General features: G+C 43.1%; 1 protein-coding gene across 1 annotated transcript in view; it reads left to right on the forward strand.

Annotated features, from left to right (window-relative positions):
• WFS1 (wolframin ER transmembrane glycoprotein) overlaps positions 1–15096 on the forward strand; it is a 30620-nt gene extending 15524 nt beyond the window's left edge. The window contains exons 4-8 of the mRNA XM_064151495.1: positions 3053–3197; positions 3997–4167; positions 4812–4892; positions 10799–10944; positions 12439–15096. Of these exons, the coding sequence (XP_064007565.1) occupies positions 3053–3197; positions 3997–4167; positions 4812–4892; positions 10799–10944; positions 12439–14247 (2352 nt within the window). The 3' untranslated portion in view covers positions 14248–15096. The remainder of the gene's footprint in view (positions 1–3052; positions 3198–3996; positions 4168–4811; positions 4893–10798; positions 10945–12438) is intronic.
• The last annotated feature ends 232 nt before the right edge of the window (positions 15097–15328 follow it).

Here is a 15328-nt window from a genome sequence, read left to right on the forward strand (position 1 = left end):
AGGTCTAATTCTTGAGTAAGCCTTTAAGGCACACATGAAAATGGGGAGGATAGGCTGAGAGTATGGAGAAGGAACAGAACTGCTTTTGCTTACCTCTTAAAAAGGTGTGCCAGAGCTACACTGAAGGTGTGCAGATTAAAAACTGCTAAATGCTGTTGGTTCAGTACTGCACTATATACAAAGACACCAGAACTCTTAGGCTGGATTCTGTGGGAGAAACTGTACCCTTCTGGTGCATTAGCAGGGGCAGAGCTTGATTGATGTTTTGCTCTCATAACATTTCTTGGTTTAACGAGGACATTTTAGAAAAGAAGCCCCTTGTTTAGTGAAATTTAGCTATGTTTAATTGTGCAATGGCTGATAGAACTGCATTAATAATAGCAGTTGTGTCCCTCTTTGTGTCAGCGCTTCAGGTATCCCTTAGGCTTTAGAAAAATCCTGCAATTTTCCATTGCATCCCCTTGTGTGGTGTATTCATCTAGTATAAATAACTTCAAGTTGTTTAGAAGGGTTTTAATTGGCTTAACATAGTTAGTGTTTAACGCGAGCATTCTTTTCCAGCCTCAGTTTCGATGGCAAAAGGGAGTGATTATGTTCTCCTATCCACACCTTGGTGGTTTGGGTTTTTCCCAAAGACTGCTACTTTTTTTACAAATTAAAATAAGATGTGGGGATGAGGAAGAAATCATTTTACAGCAGATTAAAAAAGGCAATACCAAGCTCTGTCCCCACTCCAAGTCAGCTTGCCTGAGGGGCACGCTGTCCTTGGACCTGTAACCTGAGACAGAAACAGATTCCTCACCTTTGAAACAGCTGGTGGCCTTAAGCAGGATGAAGCTTTACCCTTGAGGGGATCACTGCTGCAAAATCCACCTTTTGGCCCCATTCCTCCACACAAAAGCAAATTCCATCAATATTCCTTCTGGTTGAGTAAGAAATAGCTTAAGTAATCTAAGCCTATGATGTGTGCGTATGTATGAATATATACTTTATCCTTCTCAATTCATTCCACCTGCATTCCCTCCCTTCAGCTCTCCAGCTGTGTACACTTCCTATTCCCACACAATGATAGGACTCTTGTCATAAGATCCAGCAGACAATTTTCTTTCAGTTTATGCAAGAGATGTTGAGGTACTGGAACGTGTTCAGAGAAGAGCGACAAAGCTGGTGAGGGGCCTGGAGCACAGCCCTGTGAAGAGAGGCTGCAGGAGCTGGGAGTGTGCAGCCTGTAGAAGAGGAGGCTCAGGGGTGACCTCATTGCTGTCTACAACTACCTGAAGGGAGGCTGTAGCCAGGTGGGAGTTGGTCTCTTCTCCGAGGCAACCAGCAGCAGAAGAAAGGGACACAGTCTCAAGTTGTGCCAGGAGAGGTCTAGGCTGGATGTTAGGAGGAAGTTCTTCACAGAGAGAGTGATTGGCATTGGAATGGGCTGCCCAGGGAGGTGGTGGAGTCACTGTCCCTGGAGGTGTTCAAGAAAAGACTGGAAGAGGCATTTGGTGTCATGGTATAGTTGATTGTCTAGGGCTGGGTGCTAGGTTGGACTGGATGATCTTGGAGGTCTCTTCCAACCTGGTTGATTCTATGATTCTGTGCCCAGGATGAATTGGCAGCCCAAAAAGGATCCCCAAATACCATTACTTCTTTTCTGTGCAATCAGATTCCTAATGACTTGAGGAAAGGGAATTTAGGGGTTTTAGAACCCCCCAAAGAAGTATCTCTTCTCTGTTGTTGCAACTAGATGATCTTTGAGGTCCTTTCCAATCCAAACCATTCTGTGAGTCTATGAATGCATCCCTTTAGAATTGATTAGAAAAACTTGTTTTTCTTTTGCACCTTTGTTGTAGTAGGAAGCTAGGATGGCACTGCCGTATTGTTTGCTGGTAATTAGAAAGTCAGACCCAAGAAATCCCTCAATTCACGGGCTTGTACTTATTGCTATGAGGTTATTCCAAAAAAGCCCTGTAATGACTGTGGAAATAAATGCACCAAGTGGCTGTCAACCTGCATTACCCTAGCTTTATGTAGCATCTTATTGAGAAATAGCTGTGCAGCAATTATATAAATTGGACACTCACAGCTGGGATTCTGTAATGGAGAAATGGCAGCTCTGTGTGTGGAGGATCTCTGCAAGGGGACTGCTTGAGATAACCCTGGTTAGCAAGGCTCACAGGTGAGAGCAGCCTTTGGAGAAGTACAATATGAAAGTCTGTGCTGTTACCAGCTGTGACTTCATTTCACCATGGAAAAGAGAGAATCCCAGATCACTGCAATGACAAATCTGAGATTAATCCTATCACTTCTTCCTCCTTTGATTGCTGTAAGCCAGAGCTTTGCAGTCATCTTCAGGTGGCTTTGTATAGGAGCTTTGCTATGGCAGTGTAATGTGGCTGTCACACAAGCAATGTTTAAAGGGAGCTGGCAGATGTTCCAGGAGTATTCCACAGAAAGCCTTGACTTCTGTTACAGAACATGGTGGTGGCCTCTTTTCCACTACCAAAATGCTTAACATACACAAGAGCTTGTAATTCTGTAATCAGAATTAAGGCAAAATATTTTTCTGGGTGCTTAGATTTTGAGATGTGTTCTGTAGAGGTTGCTGGTTGGGGTTTTTTGAGAGAATAGATGATTAACTTTTTTAGTGTCACTAGCATCAGGTTATTAGACTTTATTTTTGTGTTTCTAAACCAAGGCTGACAGTGATGTCTGGCTGTTGTTATGGGAGGGGGAAAACAACCAAGATACCTTTTACAGTTAAAGAAAACTTTTAACACCAAGAGCTTTACCTGGTTCTCCTAGATGCCTGAAGACAAATGGCAACTGATGCATTGAGCTGGCCAAATGTGTTGTCATTCTGATTTGCTTCTAGTTCTGGAAACTGATCTTTCCCTGCAGAAGATCAACTTACAGCTATGTTCCTTAGTGCTAGGAGCAAATGTTTTGACCTTTTGTTCAAAGAGAATTTATTCTAGCCGAGTACCAGAGAGTGGGAGGAGAGAGACAGAGTAGGGTGTATTTTAGTAATTGCAGGAATTCTGTTCCTTACTTATTCTAGGTGGGGAAACACTTCTTAAGATTAGCAGAAGAGGAGGATGAAGAACTTAACAGTTGTAGTGCTGTTGACTGGTTCATCCTTGCTGCTAAGCAAGGTCGAAGAGAAGCTGTCAAACTGTTGCGTAGGTGCCTGGCAGACAGAAGAGGTATGGGTCTCTGAGATTTCATGCTTGCTCTTCCCACTTTATCTGCATTAATCCTACATTCATTTTAACACTGAAGAGGGGTTAAAACATGACGGGAATGGGAATGGCAACAGTATGTTGGTAGCGGCTAGCAGCCTGTTCAAACAGGTGATCTAAAAAGCATTAATTACTGATACTGTTTGTAACAGCAGTTAGAGCCATTATTTGCCCAAATTCTTTCATGGAATTCATGCCTCATCTTCCCCCTTCTCACTTTTCATTGAAACTTCTTTTCTTTGACTGTGAAGGTCGTATATAACCACACACCACCTACCTATCTGCTGTTGTTTCACTCTTGCCCCTCTCCAACCTCTCTCCTAATTGGTCTTTTTTCAGTGTCTTCTCCCACTTTAACATCTTCCTTTGTGTAACTTCCCACGCTTGCAATGGTCTCCTCTCATCTGCCAACTACCTGAACTCTTAAATACAGAAAAGAAAAAAAAAAAAGTAATCCACAACTTTGATTAAACTTTTCCACACCATCCGTGTACCACCTTTTGCCTGAAATGCTGTACTTGCAAGACTTAAGGATAATGCATGCCATGCATGGTCTTTGAAGCACAAATTAAAAGAGGAAAGTGATTAGATTTTAGTAAGAGGTGAGCACGGAAAGTCATCTCAGAGGTTTACATAGATGGTCAAGATCGAATGAAACTTGACAAGTTTCAGATGAGACTGAGCCAAAATAAGTTGTGGGCAAATCTGTTATTTCTATGTGGTGTGGGATAATAGTGTGTGATGTGTTTTCTTTTTTTTAAAGGCATTACTTCTGAAAATGAGCAAGAAGTGAAAAAGTTATCATCTGAGACTGACTTGGAGAGAGCTGTGAGGAAAGCTGCCTTGGTCATGTACTGGAAATTAAACCCAAAAAAGAAGAAGCAATTAGCAGTGTCTGAACTATTGGAAAATGTTGGGCAAGTTGACAGCGAAGGTTTGTTTATGAACTCATTCCTGGTACTGGTAAAATCCAGGCATACAGGCAGAATACAGCTGGAAACCTGGAAGGCATTACAAACAATCAGGCTTGAGATAAAAATAAATATGCTACTTAATTAAAAATAACTGTTAAAGACTCTAATTCTCTTTCAATAACTGCGTTCTTTGGACCAGTGTAGCTCAAAAAGGCCTGCCTGGCAGCTCCTGCTGCAGATTGACTCAGTTAAACATTGTTCAAGTAACCAAATATTACAAATAAATTCGTTTGACACTTGCTATCCTTGGAATAGAAATCTTTTATCACTTTGCTGTGGGACTTGCTAGTTACTATGATTTTTAGTTTTATCTCTTTCTAAACAATCATCCCTGTGATATCTTCCTAGGATATTTCAATTTACAAACCAGCCTTCAAGACACTTGGCTTGGTATATATTAGGTGTGCCAGTGCTGTTCCTATTTCTAATGCAGTAAGAGGAATATAGAAGGCTGTGTAGCCACCTTTATATGTCTGTTTATCTTTTCCTGACTTGGAGGAAATGCCATTCTCCAAATACAGCAGCTTGAAGAACACTCCAGTTATTGTTCAGTCACTGCAATTGATGGTTTTGACTTTCCAAAAACTTCTGTTTTTTGAACCAGATGGTGAGAAGCAACCTGGCCCAGTCCCAAAGTCTGTGCAGAAGCAGAGGAGAATGCTGGAACGATTAGTGAGCAGTGAATGTGAGTGCACAGTGCTGCTTTCAGTCTTTGCCTGTGATTGATTTTGGTTTCTGTTTTGTGTCACCGAGCAATGTTGTGCTGCCACAGTAAGAACATATAGCAGGTTTGGATTGCTGTAAACTGATAATAGTGATTTATTATATGTGCAAAGTAAATAACTCGCAGAAGACATGGCTGTTACAGTCACCTGGTCAGTAATTAGTGTACTAATGCATGCCATTTGTTAATTTGGTAATCTTGACCTTTCAGCACTTCAGTCTATTCAGAAAAAAAAATGCACTTTGATTAATTTTGTTGTAGTTCTAAACTGTAGTCAGATTTCTGATTACAGTAGAGGAATTAATTATGCAACAATTTAATGCAGAAAGGTCCTTCATTCTATTTGTCTTGCTTCTGTTTGCCTTTCCCTTATAATTCATGTTTGTCTTTTTGTGTTTGGTCGGTAATTGCTGTGGGAAGAATGCCTCATGATATCTTTCACAACTTAGGGGACATGTAGTTCACCTAGTGGGATGGGTTACACCACTCAACACACATAGGGTCAGATATTTAGGCCCAAATCTGTGAGTTTTGTGAGATATGTGAGTCTGAGTTCATGGCTTGGAGCTGAAATCAGGGGTTTCTTAGGCTTTCATACCAAATAAATGCTGATAAACTCCTGGGCCTTTAGGAGAAAAGTCAAATTGTTACATTAAGAAAACTAATTATAACCAATTAAATGTTACCTGACAGAAGACTTTGAATGATCATTGTTGAGGAAAATCTCACTGTCTTGAAATAGGCCATTTGAAATAGTTTATGTCCAGTTTAGATTGGTTATTGAAGAGCATTTCTAAATGTCAGACATGTAGCAGATTACTTGCTATTACATCTGTAGTTGAGTATGTGTTGTCTGTGGGTTAGTGAGCCAGATCTGGGTGTCTGGCAGGTTTAAACTCCATGAAAGATTAGATTTACATTTCATTAGATCAGCTTGGCCTTTACCTTTAGGGATTATGTTGATTATGCAGGTGACTTCTGAGGATAACGTTCATAAGAGTGGAGTTTAACCATAGAAGTAAAAGAGGAGGAGGACTACATGCCTCTGTGAAGAGGGTAGTAGCTTGTAGGAGTGTTGTGGGGACCAAGCTTTTGTTCCTATCAGAATTTGTGAGAGAGGTCAGCTGGTCTTGTGACTTGCTTGCCACTTGTGGAAAGCCAGAAATAGTCCTTTAGGGGTAAGACTGTGATGTTTCATTGTCCAGTTGCTGTAAGGGCTCATTTGAGCTATGCTGCTTTGGTACTTAGTGAATGACACTGATGTTCCAGCTGATAGAGCATGAGTGCAGAGTGAGTCACTTTGTCCTGGATGTTTCAATAATTTGAAGAATATCAGAAAAGGAACTGGCAAATTTTTCTTCTTTCTTTTATCTGCCATTTAAGCCTACAAAATAAAGAAAAAAATAACAGGAGAGTAAATGAACCTCCATGTAAGAGTAGGCAGAAATTGACGTGCATATTTTCCTTTTGCTACGGTGGCTGGGGGAGGCAGGGGAATTTGTCATAACTGCATTGAAAGAAAAAAATATGAATTATAAAGTAGAATCTACAGCAGAGGCTTCTTATATCAATGGAGGAAACACGTGGCTGACAAAATACTAATAACATCTAAAAACCAAAGAAGTGTTCATCAAACACTTAAAGCAGGAGTTGAGCTGTTACCTCTTCTCCAGAGAGCTTTCATCTTTTCATGGGTGAACAAGACAGCTGTTACTCTCTAGAATTTTCTTCTGTGATCCACTGAGTTTCTCCATTTATCTTACCAGCAGGAGATTCTTCCTTCAATTTTAAAACATTACCAGTGTTTGGGAGATGATTTTTAAGCCAGATACGTGCTCACAGATATCTGTCCTCAGTGGAGGTACAAACAGGAGATCAGAGCTGACTTTGTCAATGGACAGCTGTGTGTGTCTGAGGGTGCACATGTCATTGCACTGGATAGGCCACCTATAGATAGTAAGGTAGTAACTCTTCTCAGGGTATCCCATGGTCCTGTAAATGGCCATTCTGGTGAGGTTCTAACTGTGTCTACTTGCCAATTGCACACCAAGAAGGCTACCTTACTACTGTCATTTTGTCCCAAAAGTGTAGGCTGGATCTTAGGAAGAATTTCTTCAATGTGAGGGCTGTGGGACTCTGGAACAGGCTGCCCAGGGAGATTGTGGAGGCATCCTTCCTGGGGGTGTTCAAGGCCAGGTTGGATGAGTTTAGTTGTGACATGTCCCTGCCTATGGTGGGGAAATTGGAGTAGATGATTTGTAAGGTCCCTTCCAACTTAAACCATTCTATTAGGCTTGATCCGCACCCCACCAAGACCGCTAAGGAGTCTCGCTTACTTCTTTATGCAAGCAATGTTGCCTTGCAGTCTGAATCACAAGAATAGTCAGCAAAAATAAATCCTTTGTTTTTGTGGGTGTTCTGTGGGACACAGAGGTTCATGCAGTGAAGGGAGGGGGAAGTAAAAGGTCAAGCAAGAGGTAACATCCATGTTATGAAATTCAAGCAAAAGCTAGATTGCTTTTAACGCTCCATCTCATATAGCAGATATCTTGATGAAACTCCTTTCTTTTGTTCTGTATCCAGTGTTTTCCCCTGGGAAGGAACTTATTTCCAATGTCCCCTGGGCAGCAGTTCTTGAGAACAAAGGGGTCCAGGATGGTTGGACTTACTTTAAACAGGAGCTCTTGAAGGCACAGGAACTGGCAGTTCCCACATGCCGAAAGATGAGCCGCAGGGGGAGGCGACCAGCCTGGATGAGCAAAGAGCTCCTGAAGGAAGTGGGGGAGAAAAAGAGGGTGTATCGCCTCTGGAAGGAGGGGAAGGCTTCTCCTGATGTGTTTAAGGAGGTAGCCAGACTATGTAGGAGAAAAATTAGAGAGGCTAAGGCTCAGCTAGAACTTAGGCTGGCCACTTCCGTGAAATTTAACAAAAAACACTTTTATAAATTTATCAATGCTAAAAGGAAGGGCAAGAAGACCCTCCACTCCTTACTGGACCAGGAGGGGAACACTATAACTGATGATGAAGCAAAGGCAGAGGTCCTGAATGCCTTCTTTGCCTCAGTTTTCAACAGTAAGGAGAGAGGAGGAGGATGCAAATGGCCTCTTAAACTGGGGGATGGGGTCGGGGAGCAGTGTGTTCCCCTGGAAATTCATGAGGAATTAGTTCAGGACCTGCTGAGCCATCTGGACACCCACAAGTCCATGGGACCAGATGGGATCCATCCCAGGGTGCTGAGAGAGCTGGCAGCTGAGCTGGCCAAGCCACTCTCCATCATTTTCCAGCAGTCCTGGCTCACCGGAGAGGTTCCAGGAGACTGGAAAATGGCCAACGTGGTCCCCATCCACAAAAAGGGTCGGATGGAGGAACCTGGGAACTACAGACCCGTCAGCCTGACCTCAGTGCCAGGGAAACTGATGGAGCAGGTTCTCTTGGGGCCAATAACTGCGCACCTGAGGGATGGCAAAGATCTCAGGTCCAGCCAGCATGGGTTTAGGAAGGGCAGATCCTGCCTTTCTAACCTGATCTCCTTCTATGATCAGGTGACCCGCTTGGTGGATGTGGGGAGGCCTGTGGATGTGGTCTATCTGGACTTCAGCAAGGCCTTTGACACTGTCCCCCACAGCAAACTGCTGGCTAAGCTGTCAACCCGCGGCTTGGATGGTAACACTCTGTGCTGGGTTAGGAACTGGCTGGAGGGCCGGACCCAGAGAGTGGTGGTGAATGGTGCCACATCCAGCTGGCGGCCAGTCACTAGTGGTGTCCCTCAGGGATCAGTGCTGGGCCCCATCCTCTTTAACATCTTCATAGATGATCTGGATGAGGGCATCGAGTCAGTCATCAGCAAGTTTGCAGATGACACTAAGCTGGGGGCAGATGTGACTGAGCTGGAGGGCAGAAGGGCTCTGCAGCGGGACCTTGACCGCCTGCACAGATGGGCAGAGGCCAATGGGATGGGGTTCAATAGCTCAAAGTGCAGGGTGCTGCACTTTGGCCACAACAACCCCATGCAGAGATACAGGCTGGGGTCGGAGTGGCTGGAGAGCAGCCAGACAGAGAGGGATCTGGGGGTACTGATTGATACCCGCCTGAACATGAGCCAGCAGTGTGCCCAGGTGGCCAAGAGAGCCAGTGGCATCCTGGCTTGTATCAGGAGTGGTGTGGTCAGCAGGAGCAGGGAGGTCATTCTGCCCCTGTACTCTGCACTGGTCAGACCACACCTCGAGTACTGCGTTCAGTTCTGGGCCCCCCAGTTTAGGAAGGACACTGAGATGCTTGAGCGTGTCCAGAGAAGGGCGACGAGGCTGGTGAGAGGCCTTGAGCACAAGCCCTACGAGGAGAGGCTTAGGGAGCTGGGGTTGTTTAGCCTGGAGAAGAGGAGGCTCAGGGGTGACCTTATTGCTGTCTACAACTACCTGAGGGGCGGTTGTGGCCAGGAGGAGGTTGCTCTCTTCTCTCAGGTGGTCAGCTCCAGAACAAGAGGACACAGCCTCAGGCTGCGCCAGGGGAAATTTCGGCTCGAGGTGAGGAGAAAGTTCTTCACTGAGAGAGTCATTAGGCACTGGAATGGGCTGCCTGGGGAGGTGGTGGAGTCGTCGTCCCTGGGGCAGTTCAAGGCAAGGTTGGATGTGGCACTTGGTGCCATGGTCTAGCCTTGGGCACTGTGGTAAGGGGTTGGACTTGATGATCTGTGAGGTCTCTTCCAACCTTGGTGATACTGTGATACTGTGATACTGTGAAATACTAATATATTTATATATAATTTCTGTCAATTAAAAAAAATTAATAGGCTGAAACCCACTAATCCCCCAATTCTAAATTTAGTGAAACAGTTCAGTCTTCTGTCTGGATAGACTCTCAAGCTAGTATTAAGCAGCCCAGCTTTCCTGTCTTTGTGTCAGCTGACTAGCTAAACTTACTGCGTAGGAGATGTGGTACAGATTTTTGTCATTCTCATCTACAGCAGTGTCATTTCCTTAAAAGTTGCAGTTAATTATCCTCCTTTACAAACGGCATAAAGCTTTTCTGCCATAGAAACCAGCTAATCCATGCTAATGTAGGGAGCTGGCTGTGAAAAGTTTGAAGCTGTGTATAAATCATCTGCCTTGCAGCATCCCTTGAGTTCTCAGAAGTAATCTTACACCTCACTTCTGCTCACAGGAACAGAGAAGGAACTCCCAGGGCGGTGATAAATTTTGTCTCTGTGTACAACTGAGCGTATTTGAGTACTGCCTATCTGTTTTGGATCACAATTGTTACAGTTTGGGAGAGGTCCTTTGTGTAGCCACTTGGCATGTTGAATGAATACATTCCAATGCACATTGAGTCTTGCAAATTGTAATAATTGGACATTCCACATAATGATGTCTGCAGCTTCTGGATTCAGAAAGATGACTGAATGCCAAATTGGAAGTCACTTTTTCAATTCACAGCACGCAGATCATTCATTACTGTTCCTGTACAATTCTTCAATGTGGCTGTAGTTAAAGATTACTCTGAAGAAGTTGCTAAAGATATAACAGGCTTTGATTTAAACCTGTGTGACCTAATACAATGTAGTCTTTTTTTCCTCTGGAATACTTGCAGACAAGCTCTGCATTCACTCATTCTGTTCTTCTAAGTAATAAACTTATCTGTTGGTGTGACAAGATTTAGGGTACTTATACACTCCTGGCACAAGCAGCTTGTTGTTTTCAGTCCAGAGCTGAGAACAAGTTGCAAGATAAGCCTGTGTTATCAGTACTTCAGTTTTTGAAGTTCAGAGTACACCTTCCTTGAACCAGGAAAGAAAATTAATATTCTAACTCCTAATGAGTACAGTGTCATAGTGATGCTATTTACTTAAAGTCTTCTTTTTTATCTTTTAGCTAAAAAATTTATTGCTTTGGATGACTTTGTTGAAATTACCAAAAAGTATGCGAAGGGAATCATCCCATCTAACCTAGTTGTGCATGAAGAGGAAGATGAGGAACTGGCAGGGAAGACTCCTGAAGAGTTACCCCTGCGACTGAAGGTAAAAAGACAAGAGTGAGCAGGTTGCTGAAGGGCTCTGAGCTTACACATTTCAGATAAGACACTCACTTGCACTTGACTCTCAAAGCTGATCGTTTGTCTCTAAATGTCAGTTCAAAAAGCGTTGCCACAGTTTCTTTTGTGGACTGGACTTCATGAATATGTTCACAGTTTCATATATGGAAGTCATATATTTAAGAGATAGGTCTAATGGCTTTTCCTGGAAGATGGTAATCTACCTTCATTACATCTCAGTCAGGATTTAAATGTCTCTGTCATAGCTGCCATATTTTTATTATAGGTGCTATTATATGCTTCATATATTTCTTGTTTAAACAGGAGCAAGCAGGTGGGAAAAATTATCCACAGCTTGGAGGTGTGAAAAGGTTATAGTCTGAAGGAACTCAAGAATGGTGGAACTGCCTTTTAGTGGTCTTTTGTACTTGATACTCTAGGTAGTCAAAGAAGGGAAAATTAAGGTGCATGCACTCGACACTGGTATAAATTTGAAACAAGCTAAGGAGTTCATGTGAGAGCTTTTGTTGTAATTGTCATTTTGCTGTTATCCTGTGGGTAGGAGTGAGGATAAAAAAGGAGAATGAGGGGTATCTCTTAGTGTTCTTTTGAATAAATAGGATTCTGAGAGGAGATGTATTCACATGGAATGACAGGGATGCTTTTGATTTAAAAAATGGGAAAATGCTGCACCTCTCTATTGATCCTGCATAAAGTGTGTATTTGGTCATAGGGATTGTTCAATCCAGCAGTTCCTCTGTTGGAGCAGATGATTTCTGAGGCCCCTCCCAACCTAAGCCATTCTATGATTCTTTTGTCGGATAGCTGTGCTGGAAAATGCCACATAAGACAGAATTGTAAGATCCTAAACAGTTACTGCTGGGGAGTTAAAAGAACCCCTAAACATGTAGCAATTATAGTTAAAGATACTTCTGCTCCTTCCAAACCAGATTTTGACAGCTGCACCCCTAGTTATTTGGGAGAATGTCTCTAAAGATAAACCCCAGCTATAAAGATCTGTAAGTGCACATGAACGTGCACCGTTTCCTGCAGTTTGTGTGCATATCAGAATGTACAGCACAGTCCATGCAGAAGAGTGACAGAGTTAAATGTTTTAAAGCTACTCACAGCTCAAGTAATGACTTAAGATAGTGTGGGACTGCAGCCACATAGTTTGTCTTCAGTATGAAGTTAGCAGAGCAGAATATTTGACTAGGAAGCCATTTAATTATAGGTGTCAAAGGTAATGAAATACATCTTTCCTGAAATCAAAATCGCCTCTGAGCTGCATCTGACTGAATTAATCAGGAAAGAGCTAATAATCTCCAACAAAGTAATCTCATTTTGTCGACAACATTCATCTGAAATATAAATCTCTTCATGTCAGCTGAGCACAGACATTTGACTGCTTCAGCTGAGAATACCTTGATGTAAAGATACAAAACTGCTGCTAATAAAATGCTTCTTTCTGTCTTTGCAGGTTGTAAAATACCCGCTCCATGCCATCATGGAAATCAAAGAGTACCTTATAGATCTGGCATCCAAGGCAGGAATGCATTGGCTGTCTACCATTGTTCCAACGCACCATATCAATGCTCTCATCTTCTTCTTCATCATCAGTAATCTGACAATTGATTTCTTTGCCTTCATTATTCCATTAGTCATATTCTATTTGTCCTTCATTTCTATGGTGATTTGCACACTGAAAGTTTTTCAGGACAGTAAGGCTTGGGAAAACTTCCGCACTTTGACTGACCTGCTGCTTCGTTTTGAACCAAACCTAGATGTTGAACAAGCGGAGGTGAACTTTGGGTGGAATCACTTAGAGCCATACATCTATTTTTTGCTCTCTGTGTTCTTTGTCATTTTTTCCTTCCCTATAGCAAGCAAAGACTGTATACCATGCTCAGAGTTAGCCACCATCTCGTTGTTCTTTACAGTGACAAGCTACATGAGTTTAAGCACGAGCGCAGAACCTTACACGCGGAGGGCGCTGATAACTGAGATAGCTGCAGGTTGCTTATCCCTCTTGCAGGTATTACCTGGGAATTTTGGCTTCCTGAAATTCTTGGGTAAAACCTTTTTTACAGTTCCTGTAGGCCACTTCTTTGTGATGAATGTAAGCATCCCGTGCCTTCTGTTCTTGTACTTGTTCTATCTTTTCTTCAGAATGGCACAACTACGGAATTTTAAAGGCACCTACTGCTACTTGGTCCCGTACCTGGTCTGCTTCATGTGGTGTGAGTTGTCTGTGGTCATTCTGCGGGAGTCCTCTGGCATTGGGCTCGTTCGTGCATCCATAGGTTACTTTCTGTTTCTCTTTGCCCTCCCAGTGCTGGGCGTGGGCGTCGCACTGATGTGTCTTATCCATTTCATTAAGTGGTTTTTGTCTCTGGAGCTCATGAAGATTGTAGTGACTCTGGTTTTGTGTACTGTTCCCTTGCTCTTCCGATGGTGGACAAAAGTTAACTTCTCTGTGGTGGAGGTGGTTAAATCCCTCACTCGGAGCTCGATCGTGAAACTCATTCTGGTGTGGATTACAGCTGTGGTGCTGTTCTGTTGGTTCTATGTGTATCGGTCAGAGGGGATGAAAGTCTACAACTCCACTTTGACATGGAATCAGTATGCTTTTCTCTGTGGCCCCCGCTCCTGGAAGGAGACCAACATGGCACGTACTCAGATCCTGTGTAGCCATCTGGAAGGACACAGAGTGACGTGGACTGGGCGGTTCAAATATGTGCGGGTGACCGAGATCGACAACAGCGCAGAGTCTGCAATAAATATGCTTCCTCATTTTATTGGGGATTGGATGAGATGTTTGTATGGTGAAACCTACCCCCTCTGTGACCCCAGAAATGTTACCCTGGAGGAGGAAGAGTTGTGTCGCCTCAAGTATCTGACCAAGCACAGCTGCCACATGAAAATGTTTGATCGATACAAATTCGAGATAACTGTGGGCATGCCTTTCAGCAGCAAAAATGGGAGCAAGCCCATAGAGGAGGATGATATAACCAAAGATATTGTGCTGAAGGCAAGCAATGAGTTTAAAACAGTGTTGTTGAACTTGAGGCAAGGAAGTATAATTGAATTCAGCACCATTCTGGAGGGTCGTCTTGGCAGTAAATGGCCTGTCTTTGAACTGAAAGCAATCACTTGCTTGAATTGCATGTCTAAACTCCTACCTGCAGGGAGGCATGTGAAAATAGAGCATGACTGGAGGAGCACAGTGCATAAAGCCATTAAATTTGCTTTTGATTTTTTCTTCTTCCCATTCCTGTCAGCTGCATAATGGGCTCTCGTGTTGGTTCAGTGGTGTCTTCAGTGTGTGCTGCATTTACACTACCAAAGGTTTGGCTTCTCTAAAGGGAAAAAAACACACACCCCCCACCTCTGCAGCAGTGCTCCAAATGTGTGGTGATGTAGAGCATTGAGTTTTGTAAGTGTACACAATGTATGCTGACCTTATGGCCTGTATGACTGAAGTCACTATGCTGGTTCAAGATTATAAATGAATGCAGGGAGATTGCTGCTGACTAATTGCATGGAGACTCTTTTGTCCACAGTGGATAGGTATTTGCCTGTGGTACGACACTAGATGCTTCACTTGATGTTAAAAGCACTTTACTCTTTAAATATTTACAACCTGCCCATTAGTATTTTCACAGGTATGATTTAGAGTAGGTAGCTGACAAGAGCTTGTGTTGCCTGTATTGCTTGTATTTATTTGGTATTTCCTACCAAAAAAAAAGTGATCTTATAGGTAGTACCTGGTGGTGATGTCTGCATACAGAATTCAGTGTTTCACTGGTTATCCAGCAGATAGTGACTTTGAACCTATTTGAAAGGGCACACCATTTCACACCCCAGCAAGGCTGTAAAAAGCCCTCAAGCTTCCTTTTTTGCATTAATACTCCATGCAAAACTTGCTGTTTGTACTGATTGGTTATGAGAGCTGCATATATATGACACTAAGGTGTGATCCATGCCGGTGTGCGAAGGAGAAACAGAGTCAGGCTGGTATTGAGATGGTGCCAGTAGCAGACAAGCCAAAGCAACTGAAAGTCTACAGCAGAAACTGAACTAGAGTGTTTGTTTAATGATTTGTATTGTGCAAATAAACATAAAATACAAACTTGAACTCAGTGGGTACAGCATTTGTTCATTATGCTTAGACATTGTGAGCAGTTGTGTGTTGCACTGGTAGCAGAAAGTTCACAAAGTTTGAAATGTTCTGGTGTGAAGAAGTTTCACTTTAAGCATGAGGAGGAATTTTTTCACTGTGAGGGTGACAGAACAGTGGAGCAGGCTGCACAGGGGGGTTGTGGAGTCTCCCTCTCTGGAGATATTAAAAACCCACCTGGATGTGTTCC

The sequence above is a fragment of the Pogoniulus pusillus genome, chromosome 11 (genome assembly GCF_015220805.1).
Source record: "Pogoniulus pusillus isolate bPogPus1 chromosome 11, bPogPus1.pri, whole genome shotgun sequence".
Classification (NCBI taxonomy): Eukaryota; Metazoa; Chordata; class Aves; order Piciformes; family Lybiidae; genus Pogoniulus; species Pogoniulus pusillus.